This window comes from Echeneis naucrates, chromosome 1, assembly GCF_900963305.1.
Source record: "Echeneis naucrates chromosome 1, fEcheNa1.1, whole genome shotgun sequence".
Taxonomy (NCBI): Eukaryota; Metazoa; Chordata; class Actinopteri; order Carangiformes; family Echeneidae; genus Echeneis; species Echeneis naucrates.
This window is the reverse complement of record NC_042511.1, coordinates 17,934,024-17,956,178: the sequence shown is the minus strand read 5'-3', so window position 1 is coordinate 17,956,178 and position 22,155 is coordinate 17,934,024. Positions and strand designations below refer to the sequence as shown.

At 37.9% G+C, this 22,155-nt stretch overlaps 1 protein-coding gene across 5 annotated transcripts; it reads right to left on the bottom strand.

Moving 5' to 3' along the window:
- Window positions 1-1,751: 1,751 nt before the first annotated feature.
- On the bottom strand, window positions 1,752-18,114 carry uso1 (USO1 vesicle transport factor). 5 transcript variants are annotated; one of them, XM_029507565.1, is made up of 27 exons: window positions 17,882-18,114; window positions 16,572-16,658; window positions 15,602-15,666; window positions 15,383-15,459; window positions 15,128-15,139; window positions 14,833-14,886; window positions 13,267-13,367; window positions 13,071-13,173; window positions 12,909-12,964; window positions 12,622-12,742; window positions 12,343-12,521; window positions 12,114-12,254; window positions 11,932-12,020; window positions 11,645-11,799; window positions 11,042-11,247; window positions 10,893-10,913; window positions 7,392-7,502; window positions 7,110-7,228; window positions 6,249-6,430; window positions 6,037-6,158; window positions 5,784-5,922; window positions 4,995-5,161; window positions 4,252-4,317; window positions 3,980-4,078; window positions 3,772-3,876; window positions 3,320-3,535; window positions 1,752-2,690 (listed from the first exon to the last, which is right to left on the bottom strand). In XM_029507565.1, the coding sequence occupies exons 1-27, from the start codon at window positions 17,945-17,947 to the stop codon at window positions 2,613-2,615; spliced, it is 2,937 nt and encodes a 978-aa protein (XP_029363425.1). In that variant the 5' UTR covers window positions 17,948-18,114; the 3' UTR covers window positions 1,752-2,612. The 5 variants fall into 5 exon arrangements, with proteins under 5 accessions (XP_029363425.1, XP_029363433.1, XP_029363443.1 ...); XM_029507573.1 differs by lacking the exon at window positions 10,893-10,913; XM_029507583.1 differs by lacking the exon at window positions 14,833-14,886.
- Window positions 18,115-22,155: the final 4,041 nt, after the last annotated feature.

The following is a 22,155-nucleotide window of genomic DNA, read 5'->3' as shown; positions in this document are numbered from 1 at the left end:
TAAAAATAATAACAGAATCAAGCTAAGTAAATCTTAATTTAAGAGGAAAACACCCAACTTATCATCTCTCCCATCTTCGATTACAGATCAGACACATTGAATATAATTTGTTTTTATAGATTAAACTCTGCATGAAGGTCAACATGCTGTATTTATTAGATAACATATAACACCCTGTAAAACATATGACATCAAGTATTTTAAAGGACTTTATGGCACAATCAAACCAAACTAAATCAGAATTCACTGTTAGAAATGTGGAGAACTTTATACAACTTAATATTGAACATAGACGCTGTGTATTCCTGGAAAGGTTTGTGTTTGATCTGCTGAAGGGTATTGTTTGCTTTCTGTTCCTGTGTAGGCCGATGATAATGAGGCTGAGTACTAAAGGAGTAAAAGCAGAGTAAAGGGAGGGGCCTCACACATGAGTTTAGCCTCCGGGACCTGAAGTGTGTGTTATTACTGAAATGTTTTCAATAAAGCACACACACGTGGGGCGCTGCACACTCACCGTTAGAAACACATCATAGTATTTGCATAGATTCCATGCGATTTAAACTGTGTGTGTGTGTGTGTGTGTGCAGGTAAAGTGCTCATCTGCTGCCTGATGTCCTGGCTGGATGGAGCTTTTCCTTTTTATGATCCTCAGCCCTCAGGCAGCACAGGAGGAGATGCTTGAACAAAATGCCTGCTGGGTAAAAACTTATCAGAATTAAATACAGTGAAACAAATGGCCAAACTGGTTTCTAGACAAGAGCTCGTCTTTATTTGAAAACCTGTTGCCCCCCAGTGTTGAAACTCAGCCATTACAAGGCCCTAAGATCATGAAAGCTCTGAGGTGAGATAGCGAGTTCCTTGATTTTTTACAGGACTCACCAGCCCACCAATTATGTCATTTTGGTGACATTTAGTGTAATGTTGCATGACTCTTGCAGTTAGACTTTCCATTCCTATTTAAAGAAGGAGATTCATGAGGGACATAACAGTCCCTAAAGCTTAGCGGTGCAGCTCTCTAAACTTTAGAAGCTGAGCTCACAGAAAAAAACAACCATCAAACTCACTGTATGATCTCAAATCTTCCACTTGTACGATTTCTTTCTGGATTAGCTACAGATTTCTAACCTGATTAATAATAAACGGAAAAATAATTAATACATGCAGGAGACACCATGTTTTTTGTGGAAATATAGCACACAAAATTATTTTTGAGTTATGGTTTAAAAAGAAAACCCCCACGAAAGCCGCATCAGTGTCCTTGACACCTGCTAACTCTGTGGTCAAATAGTTGATCTGTTTGGTCAAGTAGGACTGGAGTTTGTGTAGGCCGCCTCCACATGTGCACAATTGGGAGTCAGATTTGTGCCTTTCAGGAACAGTTAAGTCAGGAGCACAGATATCGATATCAATATCAATAAATATGACATAACAAAACTTCAAATTCAACTCGTATTGTTTCCCCTTATTCTTCTATCCCTTCAAATCTGTCCATTACTGCACATATTAACTTAAGGGACAGGTGGAATAAGCCAGAGTACTTGGGGGGAACCCATTCAAGTACAGGTCAAAGATGCAAACTCCCAGAAAGGTCCCAGGTTTGGGACTCCAGAATATAAGGTGAGAAAACAGTTCAACCCACTTTACCGTAGGCATTGTACATTTCTGGATATGAAAATGGATCTTTTTCGATTCATTCAGCCAAATGTGAAATATAAACCTGAAAAGATAAATACAAAGGTCTCTTTGTCGATTTAGTAAAATTTTTATTTATCTACAATTATTTCTCTATACAGGCATACAGACTGATAGATTCTTTATTCATTTTAATGTGGCTCATAAATTGATAAGTTACACAATATCATACAGAAGCTGGATGCCAGTACGGGACAAAAAGTTGCAAAAATACCTTTTTTGTCTTTACATCTTTTTTTCTCCTCAGTGTTTTGCAGCATATTATAGAGCAGTTAGGTTTTGTTGACAAAAAGGAACAACTCTGAATGTTGAAACGCTGTAACACTGAACTTATTGGGGGGGTGGGGGGGTGCATGTGGATGAATTCGGGATGCAGCACAGCAACGTGTGGGTGATTCTGATGCGTTGTCAGTTAGGAGTGCTGGATGGGAAAAAGCCGGCCTGAGGATCTCACCAGCATGTTTGTGATGAATGAGAATAATGATAAATGTCACCATAGCTAAATCTCAGATCCTCTTGCCTAAATTTTCCAGGCAACTCTTGTGTGTGTTCAAATTAACCAAGCGTGATTCCAAACTATCTGACATTATTTTACAACAACCACACAACTGTTAAATTCCATTACAAACTGATGGTAAAAATGAAGAGCAGAGATGAATGCACTGATGTAATGAAATATTTTAGCTGTCAATGAAAACTGAATCTTTGAACAGAATAAACTTATCCTAAACAAAAAACATGTCCAAATAACCAACAAATGCATGTGATGTGACCGGGGTAAAGAAAATTGAAGACAGCATGGCAACTGGATAAAGAAACTTCTTCAGTCTTATTTTGAAATTCCTTACGTGTTTTTCTGTAGTCTTTTCTTGCCTGCTGGCAAACAGATTTCCATCTTTTCTTCTTTCAGTGTTTTTCCTTTAGTCCTCATCTTCCTCCTCCTCCTCATCATCGTCGTCTGTTTGGTCCCTTGCGTCAAGATCGTCCTCATCTTCCACCTGCAAGGAAAGGGTCACATTCTAACTAAAGCAAACAGACAAAACACATCCAAGCAGTTATTCCTCTATTATAAAGCCTCCTGCTCATGAAATCTCTGCTACCACCAACGACCATCTCAGGTAACTTGCTTAATGATTCAGATTAGTGAAATCCATTAAGGAAATCTAGTGCACTTTATAGCATACTCTCACAGCAACACAACTTTTACAAACAGCACTAAGTCCAAATCATTTACCAATTTTGTAATTAAGACACAGTAGTAGTTTTGTCACACAGGTGTCTTACCAACAATCATCAACAATTAATATAATTCATGTTATCATTTGATTACTTTATAAAGCTTTTGCTTGGGTTATTTTTTGTTGCAGAAAAATGTTTGTCAAGAAAAGGTTTTCTTAGAATTTGTTCACAAGAACAAACTACAAAAATATCCCAATCTGATGTGGCAATACAGTTAAAAAAAATTCAGGTTGTTTGAATTGAAATATTAAATAAATATTAAATATTATTTTCTCCTCTGTATGTTTCATAATTTATCAATCTATTTTTTTTAACAAACATGACATTAAAAATTTTAACTCAGTCTCTTGATGAGTTTTGAACAACATAATGTTTATCATTTCTCTACCGTCTCTCCCAGGTTTTTCAGTTTCTGTTTGAGGCTGTGGATTTTCTGATCCTGATCTGCCAAGAGCATCAGCAGGTCGTCCTGCTCCTTCTTGGACTCTTGAACCTCTGTCTGCAGCTTTGCCTTCTCAGTCTGCAGGATGGCCACTGTGCTGGTGGCTGACGCCAGCTGCTGCTCCAGGTCTGCCCGACTCTCCAACGACCTTTTTGTCTCCTCCTGAATCAATGAAAAAGAGAAGATGGAGGAGTAAATAAGGGGGTAAAGAATGGACTGAAATAAATTGAAGACTTCACTGAAATAGTACTATACATTGTCCCCCAATTATATATAAATCTAACAGAACCTGAGAGAAAGGCTCAAAAAACTTTAGACAGCTGTTGCATTGAAAATAATTAAACTAAAGAGTATAGCTTGACAGAGCACACATATTATTGCACTAATATTCTTCAAACCTTGAGTCTCTCCATGTCAGTTGTTTGTGCTGCAAGTCTGCTCTCAAGTTCCGCTATCTTGGCAAAGTCTACTGGGCTGTTGCTGCTGGGGACCCCGTCTGAAGACTGAGAGAAACCAGACAAAAAGGTTAATTTATTTACCGTCTGTTAGGAAAAATTCTATGTTTTGCACAAATGTGATATTTTCCTCAACAATATTAAAAATTACCCCAGCCTCAGCTCTTCCGAGCAGTTCCTGTCTCTCTGTCTTAAGATGGTTAATTTCTGTTGACTGGGACTGAATCTGACCCCTCAAAGCCTCCAGCTCCTGCAAGAAATTCAACCCAAAAAGCTATGTATCAGTTCACTTTCTGAAATAAGAGGTGTACTTTAGATTTAATAGATATTAACATTCAAATGTTAATATCAGAAACAACACTGAAAGATTCAATAGGCAATAGATTCAACTAGGGAAAAGTGACTTGTGATAATGAATCCCACCTTGAGTAATTCTGTGTTTTCTGTTCCTCTTGCTGAACCCTCTGTTGTCTGTGTTGGCTCTGACCTCTACAGACACATACAGTGAAAAAATTTTCAATGTGATGGGTTTTAACTCCAAATACTGTAGTGAGTGAAAAGCAACATTCTGAATGGGAATGCTATTAACTCATTATGTTTAGTTATCAGTTTATTTGCTTCCTGGTGATTAATTGCTGTTTATATTTGTGCCAGAAAATTGTGAAAAATGTCCCATCAGTTTCCATCAGTGAAAAGATGCAAATCAGTAAATGCTTGTTTTTTCTGCTTGAGAGCTAACTTCAACACTTAATGTATTAACAAAATGCTGCATAAATAATTAATTGCAGCTCTACTTTATAACCAACAACATTTGACAAAGCCAAACTTGTTGTTCTAGGCAAAGCACTTGTAAAAACCTATATTTTGGTTTGAAGTTTGGTTTTATTAATTTGTTCAAGTAGAATTTGGAGTTACAGGTACTTGTCTGTCTGAAGTTTAGTGCAACACATCTCTAACTAAAAGTCTGTCCTTCTAAAATAAAGCCACGACAAAACAAAATAGAAATTGTGTAATAAAGTAAGCATGGATGACAGTTTGTCTACCAATCAATCAACCCGTTGTGCCTGAGCAGAGACCAGCTGCTGATTGGGAAACACTACCTAGTGTGTCACCAAGCTGTGAAGACTGTTTTCTACCTCCACTTGAAGCTCACAAACGTCACTAACCAGGGTATCAATAAGTGCGTCTTTGTCACCCAGTTGTGTCTTAAGTAGTGTGTGTTGCTTGCGCAGCTCCTCCAACTCGTCTTTGAGCTGAGTCAGCTCTTCAGTCTGGAGCCCATTCACCTGAGAGCCATCAGCCTGGCTGTTAGACTGACTCTGTGTGTCCTTCCCTGTGGTCACAACCACACACAGACATAACCAAGTCAGACGAGTGACATAGTTCTGTTTGAAAACTGAACTATGGCTTGAATGTGGATGTTACGTCTCTATTGACTGTTATAATTTATGAATACATGAGTACAGAACAAAAGCAGCAACTAATACCAAGTTATGTAAATAATCACATACAAGTCACGAATTTAGGCAAACTCGTGAATGATTTTCTTAAGATACATTTAAATTTTGATTCAGAATAAAATTGCTATTTGCTCTTGTGTGATATATTGTCTTATGAATTAATGCACATAGCTGAATAAATTTGTTTTCCATCCAATGCTTTTCATTTCCTAACAAATGGTTTACATAATATACCTGGACTGTGGGCTTATAACAAGTGCTTATTTGTTGTAATAAAAGCAGACTTTCTACACAGCTTAAAAACGGAGTGTTCAGTACTCCTTAAACTCATTAACATGCTATATTCTGTTTATTTAGTCCGTAAACGAAGAGTTAGTAGTTAGGAGCATGAAATTTCTCTAAAAACCTTTTTCCAATTAACATCACAGAAATATGCAACTTCTTCATTTCTAACCTTCTCGAAGAATTACACAAGCAGCTATGACGTGCACCCACCTAATTTTAGTTTAAGGATGTTGTACTGGTCTTTATGCTGCTGGATCTGTGACAGCTGCTGAGTGATTGTAACCTGCATCTGTTCGTTCTGAGATGTCATAGACAACACCTGCTCTTTGAGCTCCTGGATGTGAGCGTCCTGAAGATCACATAGTTCAAGTTAAACAGTCAACAGCACAGTACATCAAATGCAAATGAAATGAAATGTATGTTTCGCTGTTTGCATGTCTACAAATGTATGAGTCAGTTTTACCTGTTCTCTGATCAGCTCTTTGTATTGAGTTACAATGTTGTCGTGTTGCTCTAGAGTCTTCTTCACTTCCTCTTCCTTTTTCTCTTCCTCACTAGATTTGTGAACTGCTTTTGTGATTATACCTGGTTAGTGTGGAGAGAAAACACATTCTTAAAACTTCATGAAAAACTGCATCTATTATAACAGATAACTGGAAGACATCTCTAACTGACCTTCCAGCTCTTTGACCAGCTTGGTGAACTCGTGGTCAAATAGCATCTGCTCTGGAGAAGGGAAGACGGGCTGTGGTTTCTGGGCTGCCCTTGAGTACAGCTCATGTTTGGTGATGAAACCGAGTTTCTCGACAAAGTTTTCCTTTCCAATGCGCTTCTCAATTAGCTGCTTTAGCTTCTCTCTGAGGATGAAAGATGGGACAGCAAGTCAGGAGTCTTAAACAGTATATATTAGAAGTTAAGTTAGATGACAACAGTTTTCTTCAGTTAAGGCATTTAGGACTCTCTGGTTAACAGAAGAAGCCCGATTACCTCTCTTTAAATCTGTGTATAAGCATCTATAAATGTAAACATACTAAATATGCACATTAATTGCACAATAAATGGGTTTTAAGTGCAAATCAATATTTGTGATCCATCTCTGCCTTTAAAATAGCTCTAGTGCAAAGGGCTTATGAAGGCTCTCTATATCAACAAGGAAAATGAAACTGTTGATCTTAAGATGACACCTTGTGTATTTCAGATAAAAAAAGAAGTAACTCAAAAAAGTTATTTCCCACTGTCACTATCACTAAAACCATAGTACATTAAGCTGAAGCATTATCCATGTTTAAGAGACAACTCGTTTGACTACCTAAGCCACAGCAGTACATATTGATTAAAATACTCTTAAAATATACCAATTCTGGATCTAATATATGGTCATGAATAGGGGAGTAATCAGATCAACTAACAGTGAAGATATTGGTTTTTAAACTTACAAAACTACTTGCGTATGTATATATAAATAGGTGCATGTATTCAAAATCTACCTTGGAGTCTCAGTAGCAAAGCTAAATCTGTGAACTCAAAGATGCCTACTTGGTGTAGTTTTCCAGTGAGTTGTCATTGTAATAGATGCAAATGCCGAGAAGCAGTGCACAGAGGCCCTGAACCAGCCTTTCATCCTCTCCTAGGTTCTCCGAGATCTGAGCTGTTAGCTACAGGAGGCGCTAAGTCAAGGATTCATTCCACACTTGAATACAATGTGCATTTCAATTAGGAATGGGCTCCTGATGGATCTAGTTGTTGGTACCAAAATACCTGAATTTGTTAAACTTCAGAAAGGGGCCGACATGCAATTGTGAGCTACTAAAAGGATACAAAGGGAACATTTTCCTGATTGTGTAGAAAGTGTGTGACAGCAATTGGACAGTTGCTGATCCAAGTACACAGTAGCATTAGGAGGCCCACCCTCGTCTGGACTTTACTGCCCTGTGGAGCACAACATAAACAGAGATGACAACATATTCATTTGAAATGAGTGCCCTATAAAGACCAGATATGTAATATACAAGCGGCATTTAAACATCTTGTAAACAATTTAGAACCAGATATTTGGTGTGAGGGATTATGTAGATCGCAGCCAACATTCATAATCAGTTAAAGAATAGTTATTAATGTTGATCATTTGTTATGTGAATTCTTGTCATAGACTTATAGATTACATATAGATTGGGACATTGATTAAACATCAGTTTTTATTGTTTCTTTAAAAAACATGTTATAATCAGCTTTTTGAGTGTGGAGCAAGACAATAAAGAAACCCAACAAAATAAGTGCCAATGTTTTAAATCCTAAAAACAAAAAGCAAGGAGCTGATGAAATAGCAACATAGTTGATTTTTCTCACACAAAACTGAGAATCGTTTCTGAAAAGCCCAATTTCCTTCTCTTCCAGATGCAAATAAAAACAAAGCATAGACAAACTAAATCACTCCACGTTAATCTGAAGCAACTCAACCACATCAAGCATTAGTCGTTAATAAGACCAATTATATAATTCAATATATTTAAACAAGTTTTCATTCCTTAGAGCATGCAGTTCTAAAACATGAAATCAACGCCTGATGCTTGTCTAAAGAAACATTACTTTTACAATCAACCATCAGGTATTCTTTTAGTTCACAATTTTCTAATACTGTGTGACCTGCAATTTTCCTTCTGAAGCTCTTAAATCATAAATTACATTTTATCAACACATGCAAAGCAACAGCCATTTAATGTGCTTTTGATGAAGAAAATTTAACTTAAAAAATTATAATAGATTTTTTAAAAGATATATAAAAGTGATCATGCATACCCATGAAAACAACTTTAATACAAGTGTGATCTAAATTATCTACAACAGAACTCAACCTGGATGTTCTTCCTCTACATAAAAGTTGACTTCCAATATATATTTTTCTATAGGAAACCAGTTTTGTCTAATCCATCAACAGAGAGGATGATTTTCATGGAGTTGGAATGAAAATTGAAAAATCAGTACAGAATAAAGCACGGTGCAGGGATGAGGAGAATCTTTACTCTCTACACTGTAGCCTCTGATAAGCTGGTGCATTAACACTTAATGCACAACATGCTTTATTAAGCGCACACCTCTTTTTAGTGAAATAAATAATGGCAAAACTGAAAATATGGAGCTCAGAGAAATGAAAGTGTGTGTAAAAACTTTCAGCAGCATTCCATACAGCAAAAACTTACAAAGTCACCTTTTCAGATTTTGTCTCCAAATTTGACGTAAAGCAAAAATGCAGAGGAAAACAAAAAGAAAGGAAAATGACGACAAGTATTAATTGAGCAAACATATATCCCATCTTTGCGTCTGAGTTGGTGACTGTGTCTAAAACTATGGAAATTATGTTCCTCCTATAAACTGTAAACCCACCATTCCAGTGAGTTTTAAAAGACACAACATGAGCACAATAAACTAACCTCACAAACTGAATCACATGACTACATACTTATCGATCGCAAGAATGTGCTGCCCTTGTCCGACTGGTCTCTTCCAAGTTGGATGTTTGCTAAATTATGCAACAGTTCAGTGTCAAACAACCTGCTCAAACATGTGAACCAGAGAGGGAAAACTATTTCTGCTGCTTTAAACTAGTAGTGTATTTGTTTCAAATCATTTCCCTTCTAGGTTCATGTCCACAGGTAAGGAAACAAAACACTCGCCTTCCATGAAATAACATCCCAGTGAAAACACACACCTCTCCTGATACCACATCAGTCATTCTGTTACTAATTACTAAAACCCTGACCATTTTTAGTAGGAGGCACCTTCTTGGCTGCCTTGAGTTCTGTCATGATTTCAATGACAAAACAATACATAGATTAGAAGATTAGAAGACAGTCAACAAGAACAGGAAATACATGTGTTTGTTCATTTATATTAGGATTGAATACTGAATTGAAATAGCATCAAAACTATATCATAGCCAAGTGCACTATACAAACTACTGGAATATATTTGTAAATTAATGGTAAAAAGCGTCACCGCATTCCATCATATATTGTAAAGTCCCACTTCATATTTAAATAAATACAGAAAATCTATTCAGGTAATTTACTCTGATGTCATGACCTTTCCGCTACACATTGCTTTATAGAGCAGAGCTATCAGATGCACATGGATTGATATCCTAACTGCTTTTCTCTGCAAAAGCACCTACAACACACAACGTTCCTTCCATGCAATGCAGAGTCGAGTTGAACATCTTAATAAACCGTAACCACGTTTGAAGTATCACCCTAACTCACTCTGGGCCTCTCATCGTTAGTAGCACCTGAGAAAGAGGGTCTACTCCCTGAATCCTGAGTTAAATCAGAGGCAGTTAATACTGCTCAGCCACCTGGACCCCCTGAATCCCAAGATCGGTTTAATACAGACAACAGAGTGTCAGTATTGGACTGTAAAATTTAGAAGGTGATTGGCTGCCCCACCATATACAAGGTCCAAGAGGTGTGGAGACAGGCAAGTTCTGAAGATATACAAGATATCTGGCCCTCCGACTAACAGTTCAGAAGGAGCATAAACCCCTCCTCAACCAGCAGAAACCTGGTACAGAGCAAGAATCCAGTTTAATTATTACTGACATGCCCACTAGCAGAGAATTTTGTCTCAGAAGGTGTACATACTGTAAATTCATACATTTTAACAGGTTGTCATACACTCATATTGGAAGAAAAACAGAAAATTTGTAAACTCCAAGAAATGCATGAAAACAGAGATTTAAACTGAGAAACTTCCAGGAGAATCATGGAGAGTTGTCCTCTCCTGGCTAAATAAATCAAACTTCATCTTAACACTAACAATCAAAAACCTGTTTTAGTGGCATATGAGCCCACAGTGGAAACTAATGTAGTCTCTTAAGTTGGTAAGGTGTAAGTATATTGGTAAGTACGGAAATACAGGTGAGGAAAAGGTACCAAAGTTGCTGGAGAGAGCACTTGGTGAACAGACAAATCACTATTTGGAGCATAACAGTCAAAGATCACAGCTATAAGAATGTATTCTCAGAGCTTTTCTTGGATGTTTACTTGTGTACTTCCCCACACTCCACCAGTGAACACTGCATGAGCAACTAGAGCTTTCAGATCTGTGGGGTTAAGTGCACCTGTGTATCAACCTGATAAAGAAGAACTGGGTAATATCTGTACATCAGAAAAAGGAGGGGTAGTTAAGAGTTAAAGGGAAGCAGGATCCCCCAACACGTGGGCCATCAAGACCCCTACTACAGATACTAAGCCAAAGTATTCCGGATAAGTGCGGCCCACACACATAAACACACACACACAAACACAATACACACTGTTTACTCACCCGCCGGATGATCTTATCTCCCTGCAAAACCACAATAATGTGACACCATTCTGTTCACTGTTGTTGACACTTGAGTATGTTTTCAAAAACCATTGTTACCCAAATAGATATGACCCATCAGCCGAGCAGCATAATTTTTCATGTCCTACCTGGGAGAGGATGTTAGTGCACTGCTGTAGCAGAGACACAGGGGGTTTGCCCAAGCTGGTGGCAAGTTGAACCCTCAGCAGCTGCTCCTTCTGGGTGAGGTTGTCCTGCAGGGCATGAGCCAAGGCCACAGCAGCACACCAGTTGGACAGAGAGTCTGCTGAGAACAGGCCTCCGCACAGCAGCTGGCCCGCTGAGATGGAGTTGGCTGTGAAAAAATAAATTGGGTGAGTCACTAAACTAATGACTTCACATACATAAAGCTAAGATAATCATTCAGAATATACAACAGTCAAGCATGACTGTAATCATGTGCAAAGACTGATGCAACAGGTACTGTTCAGAAATGCTAACTGTCATGGAGGTCCAGGCCTAATCCTGAAAACAACCAAAGAAGGTAAACCTCACCGACAAGTTAGGGGAACTGCAAACTATTAATTTAATTTCATTTTCCTTGTCAGAGCGCTAGGACTATTATTAGTGGAAGCAAAACTTTAATTGCAATTGCTGTGTTTAATATATTGTCTGTTATGTGAACATCTTATACAAACCCTAAAAAGTTATAGCAAAGGCAATTATGGAGTTCTGATCTCAATGCAACTGACCATCGATGGTGGAGGGCAGCAGTGTTGCCACTATTTCCCCCTGCCCTTTCTGGTTTTTGTAGAGGAAACATTGGAAACAGTAGAGGACTGCACAGCGAAGCACAAATGGTTGTCTCTCATTTACCATGGACATGAGCAGGACTACAATGGCTGGTCTATGGAGAGATGAATAAAACAGATCAGTGAGGTAGTCAGGGAATCGGCCGGATTTCTGTTCACATGGGTGGTTAGGGTTAGGGTTATTTAATATATGGAAATGTAATATGTTGGTTTAGTGGTTGCCTTACCTTGGTGGGTTTGAAGGAGCATTGACAGAAGCAAAGTAGTCCTGGTTGACCTGTGAGCCCCTAATAACCTCTGATACAGTGTTGATGGTCTGAAAGACAGTGGTCAGATCACAAGTTTGAACACAGTTTGCTTTAAGGCAAGCAGCCCTGCTCTCTATGTTTGGGTTTATTATCATGCTCACCTCAGTGAGGATGTCAGCAGGTACCCCGGTGGCCATGAGGATGGTGCACAACTGCTGGAGAAGTCCACACTGGTACATGGACTTCTGGCAACTGGCTGTAGCCCCAGGAGAGTTTACAGGTGATACCATAACCCGCACCAGCTAGGATTAGGAACAAAATGCTCATGAGCATGATGGATTGATGATGCAGAGAGATAAGCAACCATTTAACATGACTATTCTGGGTTACCTGCAGCATGAGGTGGAGGTTGGTGACCTTTTGTGCAGACCAGCCAGAGTTATCGTCACCAACCTCGAACCAAGGCTTCATTCTCTGGATGTAAGAGCCCTCTTTGAAGAAATTCTGGTTGGAGCTGTTGTTTTTTAACAGGTTGAGCAGCAACAGCAAACAGTCCTCCACCACAATACCTGCAGGCATGAGGGAGGACAGGTCAGATCAGGATGTAAATCGAAAGACATACAATAATCTCATATTGGTTTATCCACAACTGTTTTTGTTTTTTTTTACCCCCATCGCTGCTGCCCTCCTCTGTAATGATATCTAGGAGACGCTCAAATGCATTCTCAAATGCCACAATTTTCTGAATGGCAGCGTTCCCTTTAGTCAACTGCTGAAGCAACAGCAAGCCCTGTTGGACATTGGAAAAGATGTTGTCACGCATCTCCCTGAAGTTTACTTATTGGGATTTTACTTCTTTATTTAACTATCATGATGTATCAATCAGAACACTAAATTTCACATGCTTTCATTTATGCTTTCGTACAAGATAGAAGCTAAAACTGAGAAGTACTCACATCATTGCGAATTACTTCTCTGGAATCTGCCAGTAAATCCATCAATCTCGAAACACCTATGAAGAGAGGGAAAAGTTTCTCAAGGGTATAGTAAGATCAAGAAAAAGAAAAACGCAGATATAAAAATTGGATAAGTTTCAAATACAGCAAGGATAAACTCACCCATCGGGCTGACCAGAATGACCCCTTGGACCTGGACACCTTGGTTCTTGAGGAGAGCAGTCAACAGCTTCACCCCGGGCCAACGCACATGGAAATCAAACTCCTAAAAATCACATAGACACATTAATTGGACTACATTTTTGGATAAATGCAGAAATACAGATGTCTTGCAATAAGAGCTGAAACAGTTCAGTACTTCCAACAGAGTGAGTAGAAGAGTCACATGCTCAGGGTCCTGGATGAACTTGTCAGTAAACTGGGCACCCAGATCATCTGCCTGCTTCTGGGCATTCTCATCTGTGAAAGCAGAGCAGAAGCTGAAATCAGGAGGAATAAGCACTACAGCCGGAGACATCTTTCTAGTAATGGAGACCAGCTAGTTTGTTCATAGTATTCAGCCTGAGGTAGAAAGCAGTCATTATTGGATAGAGAACGTCTCACAGAAGAGATGATCTCACACACAAGATGGTGTGATTTTCTTGCTTTTCAATAATGAGGCTTCAACAATGTTGATGTGTTCAATCCACACGCTCAGGGTGATACTTGTGAACACACCCACTAGGGGGAACGGGGGTGACACACAGTGAAGATTGGAAGGGAGGGTGACAGAAGGATAAAAAGTTTGACACGGAAGAATGTTTAATATGGGATGATTTGGGATGTAATGAGAGTTTTAGTTAGACAGGGATATTTCCTCCCTCAGGCTCTGTTACAACAAACAAAAACAAACAAAAAAAAACAACCCCAAAACAAACTAAAAAACACATTTTATTTTTCACCTGTCATATTATCAAGCTGTGCAGATAGTTTCAGATTTATTCATCTCCATATTCCCAAATAATAACTTTAGAACAACTGAAATTACTTCACTAATCTGTAAAACTTCTAGTCAGGTTTTTTTCCAGCGAAAGATTTTTTTCCCATAAACTGAGTTTAATATTTCTACTTCAACCCCCAAAACTATGATGGATACTATGAAACTCACACAGATGTATTACCAATTTTCACAGTGCTATAGAAATCTTTTTTGGCACATTGCTTTGGGTTGGTGATTTTTGTCTCTCTCTCTCAGTTACAAGAGGTAGGAGCTAGTTTCAATAATAATGATCCGATAGTGTACCTGCCCTGAATAAAACAGAAGACAGAACAAGACAGCAACAATCTGGTGAGCATGGTGTCGCATTTAGCAACTAACAAAGGAACTATTTCCCCCCCAATTTGGCTTAAATGAAAACAGATCTAAAGGGAGAGTAAATATTAGACTTTTTTTTTTATAAGGTGCACCAAAAGCATGACTAAGAATAAAGAAAGCTGATGCTGTGCGTGCTGGGGGAGCAAACTGTTAACCAACATATTCACTATATAATTTATATAAAAAGTCTGTGACTGTAAATAATCCACTGACTACATGCCTTGTGTGAATGAAATAACCAATCTGCATTACATACATTTATAGAAAGATGACAAAATATGTTTTTTGGCCATTTAAGTGAACTTCCACATCCTGAAGTCACTTCATAAAAAAAAACAAAACTAATAAATTAAACACATAATTTGAGCACACACATGTAAAAGGAGGTCAGGTTTTAAAACGTAAAGCAACAAAAAGGGTCACTGATTGAGAAACAGAAGGTGGAGCATGTGATTAGTGAAGCATTCCTGTTAAAACCCAACTATCTTTACCACTTTACTGTTCATTTCAGTTGAGTTAGTTTTTTTATTTCTACTCTTAACTACTGTACGTTTTAGTTTCAGTACTGACCAGGCACAGACACATTCTTATGCTTCCCTGAGACAGGGAGAGGAGTTACTGCGTCTGTGAGGGCAGGGGGAGGAAAAAGAAATATAAAGCTTCACCTGAAAGCCAGCATTCATTCAACCACTCTCAAGAGATGTAGAAAATGAGCTGCCTTAATTCTCATGAAGACATGCCAGTGTCAACAAGCAAAATGCTGTACACCTTTACATTCCAATCAAGAAGAACCTATGATTTGTGAGTGCTGCTTGCTGCTAGTTGGGGAGGGGGGTTGGCAACATGCACAGACAAAGACTTTTACCTTCTGAATCATCTGTAGGGTTAAAACATGGAAGAGAAAACAGAAATGAGAACCTCTACATGACACATTTATTATCAGTGTATAGAAAAGGGGGTGGTAACTGACTGATGTCAAGTCAGCATCAACTGAAATCATTTTACACATGCAAACAGAATAATGGTTCAGTTTAGATGGATATTTACATTTGCAGTAGATTCATTCATTCAATTTAAGGTGAATTTCGTCATTTCAAACTGTTGTGGGAGGGTTTAATACCTTGCTCTTCCTCCTCATCATTGCAGATGATGTTGTAGAGTGTATCCAAAGCATATCCCAGGATTTCAGAGTCAGACCTATTCAATGCGTGATAGGAATCAGAATCTTAACAGAACACATTGTCAATAGATCTTAAGGGAAGGGGCGGGAGACAAAAGCATGTGATAGGTACAAATTCCTTGCAAAAATGTGGGCAAAAGTATTTTACATGAACTTAACCTGTCAGTTTGTAGTATGTTAATCAAGTGATCCATCGCCTGCGTGCCAACTTCCATGCGATATTTCTACAACAGATGAAGACACGGAAAATCTATTTTGTAACATCTTTCAAAAACAATGCAAATAAATGCAAAGTAATAGCAACACAATTATAAGAACATTGTAAAGAATATTAAATCAAATATGACAATAGGAGACAGATTAAGCATAAAAATTCTGAAATCTGAGATGAACTTAACATTTTTTTTTTAGTTTGTAGCACATTTGGGCCAGGGAGATTTTTGTCTTAGTTACATTTTAATTATACTTACAAAATTAAGGGTTGTCCACATAAATAACCACAGCAAACGTTATAGTGCCTTTCCTCTAACACACAGGAAATCTACAGATCTATCACTGTGGTTCTGACCAGCTCTGACATCCTTGCCTGTTAATGTGCAACCCTTTGCTTCCTAAACCCTTTATTCATGCCTGATAAACTCATCATGCATGGTTGATGAGGCAGCCAGTGAGGAAATTGAAAGTGAGCAGAACTGAGAGGCGATGTGCTCAAATCCAATGCCAATGTTAAGAATATTTTAATTAATTTTAAATTCAATTCTAGCATTGATTTCTCTTTTGTTGTTGAGAGCTACACAAAAAAAAAAAAAAAAGGTTTAAGCCGTGAACGCCAGGGCATTAATAATGATGCTCTGTACAAATCCTTATCAACTTCACCATGCAGTGACTAAACTTTTGGTTAATTAGACAAAAATGATGCAATGCTGTCATGAAGTTTTAATAACACCTTCCTACAACTGTGAGAATGAAAACAGAACACAATAATATTATATTACTTTCATAAAGGAATGGTTTATTAGAGAACTGTTGAATTAACATTCATTAGTCACGGGATATACATAATAAACTAGCAGGTGAGGGTATGTCTACTGGACCTGCTTCATGTATTCATGATGCTCTGATACTTTACCTTAGAGAGGGACTTCAGTGCACGGACTGCATCTCTGCGGTCTTCTAGCAGAGTTGAGGAAGCTACCCTGTCACACAACTTCTGGATCTGTCAATAAAGAAATAAATAAAAAATTAAAAAAATCCCATTTCTGCATTGTTTATATGTAGAGTTCTATGTTTTTTAGGGTGAAAGTTTGCAGATGTTATAACATTGTCTTAAACTACAGGTACAATAGATTTCATACATTTGAAAGATTTTGATTTGAAAGCCCCAGAGGAAGCATAAAAAAACATACCATATTAGATAAGACTTAACACACACCATGGTATCCCCATATTTAAATACCACTGATGGGAAAGGGTTACACAGAAGAGAGAACACAGAAGAATCAGAGTAAAGAGTTGTCGCACATTCTGCCTCTGTTTCAAGGTACTTGGACAAAAGCAAAAGTTCAATGCTAAATATTATTACTACATATAATATTAAAAGTTCAGCGACCCTTGTTCGAAGAAGAATAACATAGTTGTCAGACTAACAAATTTCAGGACGCTGCTTTTCTTCAGGGTAACAGTGGTTACATCGGAAATAGGGTCACAAGCTGAAACGTATTAGTCTGACAGTGAAGTTGTTGTTTTTTTTTTTTTTGGTTGCTGTTTTGTTTTTACACTATCTGTGTAACTGGAGCTTTGACCTCTTTACGAAGAGGGCAGTGGGTTAAAACAATAAAGTCCAGCAATCTCTTAGCTGTACAACACTGAGGATTTGCAGCTGTGTTTATTTTATATCGCTGCAAATTGTCTCAGTTTTCTATCCTTTATGTATATAATGGGGCAATAACCATTAGTGAAAATTATCACAAGTTGTTACCCTAAACCTATTATTCCTATTCTTGTTACCTACCACTTATTATTATCATTATGCTCGACTGGGGGGGACATGTTTGGTTTCTTTATGGTTGAAAGGATTAATTAGGATAAAAGTTGAAAGAGTTGATGCTCATTACAATCCTTAATTGTTTCTCCAATCCTGCGTTTCTTTCGTATTTCTCACTAATTTCACCACCACGAAGACACCGGGGATAAGACGTGGAAAGACCCACAGCTGCGGAGAGACAGATCTGCTACGTTAGCTAACTAGCAACTGTGAATCCTGCTAATTGTCACTAAGATAAAGCCCAGCACCTTAATCAACCTAGGCATATTTTCGAGAAAACAAATAATCAAGCTTCAACATGAAAAGCTTTTTTTGTCGTGGCGAAGCTTGGTGTGTCACCCGGACAGTGGGTAAAACGCAGCTAGCAGCCGCAGCTAGCCGGGTAGGTCTCCTACCGTCTCCGCTCCGGACGGCTGCGACCCGGCAGCCTGCCCGCCCATCACTCCTCTGAAGAAGTTCATCTTCACAGACGACCTCTGGCTGCCGTATTCAAAGCGTCTATCCTCCGAAAAGAAACACAAAGACTCCTCCTCTCCGTGGCGAGCTTGATAGTTATGTGAAAAGAGAATAAAACTGGACACAATGGCGATCTTTCTGACACTGTGTACATTGACTGGCCGACCCCGGAACACCGCTGCGGTTGATCTGCGCATGCGCGCAAACGTGGCGATACGTGGCTGATCAGGAGTCAGTGAGGGCTCATTTAAAGGGAAAGGACAAAGTCATTCAGAACAGAAGAGAGAGAGACAAAATACAGAAAAAATATTCAGTTTCCAAAAGATAATACAAGTGCATTTGTGGAGGGAGAATACGGCCCGTTTATTTTCATAATATTGATAGTATAATCATGCAAAAATGAGAAATATTGTAAAAGTACAGAAGTTATTTTCGGCCAAGTGCTCACACACACAGAGGCAACGCAGCAGAGTTACATATATTTGTGGTTGGGATTTTGTCTTAGTCTGTTTTTGTGCTCTTTTAGCATCTTTTTGTTGTCATGCTGTGCTTCTTTGTGGTTGTGTTACAGCTAGTTGTCGCAGTATGACCAATATTTCAAGAAGAAACACTAAGTCATTTGGCCCTGGTGTACTACTTCTCCAAAGTCATGCAGTATATGTAGAAGTGTTACATTGTTCATCAATGTCATTAGATATACTATATAGGTTTAAATAGATATTAAGTTTGTAATATTCATGAATTCAATTATTCAATAAATGATTCAAAAGTTTATGGTTGGAAACCAACCTGTAATGTGAATAATTAAAAAAATAAATAAAAAAATCAAGAATCATCCCCGCACACCTTTTGACAGCCAACTGCAGGAGTATTTCTTCTTTCACAGTATTCAACAGCTGACAGCTGACTTCTTGACAAATCCAAATCTCAAACACCCGAAATATGCACAAATGTGAGCTTCTCTTACAGAATTATTCCACAGAACCTAACAGCTAAATTCCTATCATTTTTTTTCTGTTGTGAATTCTTCTAGTTATGATCCTGAATTTTTGTTAATTTTCTTGGAGCCTTTTATGGATGTAACTTCCAGTCACTGATGGTCCTTTGGCAGGAGTCTGTACCAGTCTGCTTTCAATCTGTCGATAAACCCCAATGTCGAAAAACTTCAGAAACCCACATCTATTTGTGGTCTACTTACCTGTCATATCTCATTAGATTGAAGGTCTTGCTGATGATACCAGGTTTAGACCATGTGGGAATCACTGTCTTCTTTTGCAACATCTGCCTTTCTCCTAGATAATTTCTTTGGATTTTTGAGAGAAAACCATCAAGCCAGATACAGTACAGGCCCAAAGTTTGGACACACCTTCTCATTCAAATTAATAGAAAAGTGTGTCCAAACTTTGTCCCTGTACTGTATAATAAAAAACCATATATATATATATATATCCATTGAGACAGCTCATCATGCATTAAATAATATGAATGCAACGTTAACCTGCAGATTAAATTCAAGACAGAGTTTTCTTATATCAGAGAATACACATCTCTGTACCTAGTCATTCCATGCAAAGAATCATAGAAAATTAGGAAGAACAATGAAGCCTACAGTTTCATTATCAAGTACTTGAATTCAGACTTTTCCACCTTACTCCAGCTATATAAAACAATTTGACCAATTAATGTCACATTAAATTGATGAATGACTTACAAGTTAAATATGCACTTAAGGATGTTTTCCAAGCCTAAGCAACAGAAAGTGTTAAACTGTATGTGCTTTTCATTTTTTTTTTATACTATTAGTCCAAATTTTATAGATGTATAACATGTACAGCTCAAAAACACACAAGGAAACACGTAAATATCACGGATGTCTCAAGACAGAAAAAAAAAAAAAAAATAGTCCAGATTTTTTACATACTTTTCTAGGACAGATACCCCAGGAAACAAGAGTGTTTCGTTATTCACTTTTGTAATACAAAACAAAAACTAAACTCATAAAATAAATTAACTCTTGTAAAAATAAATCAGGCAATGCACAAAAGTCTCTTGCCACTTGACTCAACACATTGAGTAGTCACATCTTCAGTTCTCTGATAAGACAGACTTCACAGTTGAGAACCTCAGAGGTTAATGTGTTTCCTTCCAATATTCTATGTCAGGTAAAAACTGGTAAAAAAATGGAATGACCTGTAAGCAGGACAAACATATTAATGGTGCTGATATCAGTAGTTTATTGTATGTTAAGTCCAACACATTCAAAATCAAAAGCGAAAAAATACTATATATATATATATATATATATATATATATATATATATAGAGAAAGGAAAAGAAAAAGATTCTCCACCTGCAACAATTTTGTACTAGCAACAAGGGCAAACACGAAAAGTTTAGATGGCAGTCAATTGGGTAACACCTGCTAAAGCAAAATGTACGTCTATTTCCATTCAACTAAAGAACTGGAATGATTCACAATGATATTCCACTCTACTGCATTTTCAAACACAGGAAAATACATTTACAGCATTCTTCCTCCTTTTGCTTCCAAAGATTTTTTCCTCTTCTCTTGGTTATGGGGATCCTTTCGAGTTTGGAAACGGGTGGGTTTCATTGAAAAAGAACTGTGATTATATGCTCAAATATTTTTACCATCACTACAATGTAAAGCCACAAGAATGGCCTGAAAGCATGATGGCTCTTCTTCACCATTTTCTTCATTGCTGCAGGAATTAGATTGCAGCAATGTGCCCATGTTTAGCAATCACCTGGCAAATAGACAATGGAGGTTGTTGCACACATGAACAGTTTAAAATACTAGGGGGCTGGATTTTTTTTCTCAGATATGGGTAACAGCCCATCAAACTATTACCACACCTGAAAATATTCAACTACAAACTAGAAAGGAGAGCAGCTGAAAACTATGTGAAATATGCACATTCTGTATGGCACCAGGTGATGGCAAACTTTTCTTGTAGGTTTAGGTGTTGCCAGATGAGAAATTTGGGGGGGAAGAGAGAGAGAGAGAGAGAGGCTGTGATCAGATTGTCCCAGAAACGTTGGAAATAGTGCAATACCACCAGACAAGGAAGACCTCATTAGTATATTTATCCAGAAAATGCTACATCAATTTTCACTTCCCATTTCAGTGCAAGATAACAAAAATAAAAAGATAAAATCTTGTCATTTTCCTTTCCAGCTGAAACCAAATGACTTCCCTCCCTATCAAGTGGTAAAAACAAATGATGCCAATGGACAAGAAGCCGAGTACTAAGGCATTTAGATTAGACTTGCCTTGAATGGAAAAACATATGAATAAAAATAACCACAATGAATAATCAGCGTATGAAAATACAAATGCAAATAAGCTAGAAAAGTGAGCAGAATTATTTGCTTGTTTGCAGGCTGAAGCTGCGGCCAGCCCAGCTATGCATCATTACAAAATTGCTGCTGAGGGGGGGGGAGAGGGGGGAAAAAGGAGGAAAAAAAAAAAAAAGTGACAACTTGTGAGACGAGGAAGTACATCGCAAGTGCTGCTATGAGGTGCAAAAACATATGGTCAGGCTAAAAGTAAGGATCAGCATTGTCTGACTCACATTGTTGAGACATTTACTCTCCAAGGTGCAAAGGACAGTTCACTGAAATAATGGCTGTGTGGAACTATGACTCGTTAAACCAAGGACCAAGCATTTTACTGTCACCATCTTTTTAATGTACCTTTTTGGGGAGTAGTTTTTCAGATGCACCCCTTTAACATCAAACAGAACTTGAGGCACCTATTGTCTCTACAAAACCGAGAACAGACACAATACAAAACAAATGTACAAAACTCACAGCAGATCATCTTAGGTAGTAAAACAGTACGGAAAAAGGAAATACGCACCTGGGAAAGAAAAAAAAAAAAAACAAAAACAAAAAACCCAACCTTAAATCTTTTGAATACTGCAAGTTTTTTTTTTTGTTTTTTTGTTTTATCTGTCCCCAGTAGATAATAGTTCAAAATGAGCAGGTCCATATATATTAGAAGGCAGCAAGCCTCAAACCACTATGCTTTAGTAAGACTGGAGAAGGTGAAATAGAAGGCACCATCATGCTTTTATCAAGTGAAAGAAACACAAAAGGGGGAGGGGGGGGGAGAGAGAGAGGAGGGGGAAAAAAAACCCACAAAACATACAGTAAACTATGATCTTTGCTGTACATTTATTCTGTTACT

Excerpts from the sequence above, each read along its gene's own strand:
- uso1 (XM_029507565.1), bottom strand. The coding sequence starts at position 17,947 with ATGAACTTCTTCAGAGGAGTGATGGGCGGGCAGGCTGCCGGGTCGCAG. Across the intron at positions 13,174-13,266 it reads TTCTACTCACTCTGTTGGAA|GAGTTTGATTTCCATGTGCG; the intron begins GTACTGAACTGT and ends TGTGATTTTTAG. Across the intron at positions 5,923-6,036 it reads AAGAGCTGATCAGAGAACAG|GACGCTCACATCCAGGAGCT; the intron begins GTAAAACTGACT and ends TGTGATCTTCAG.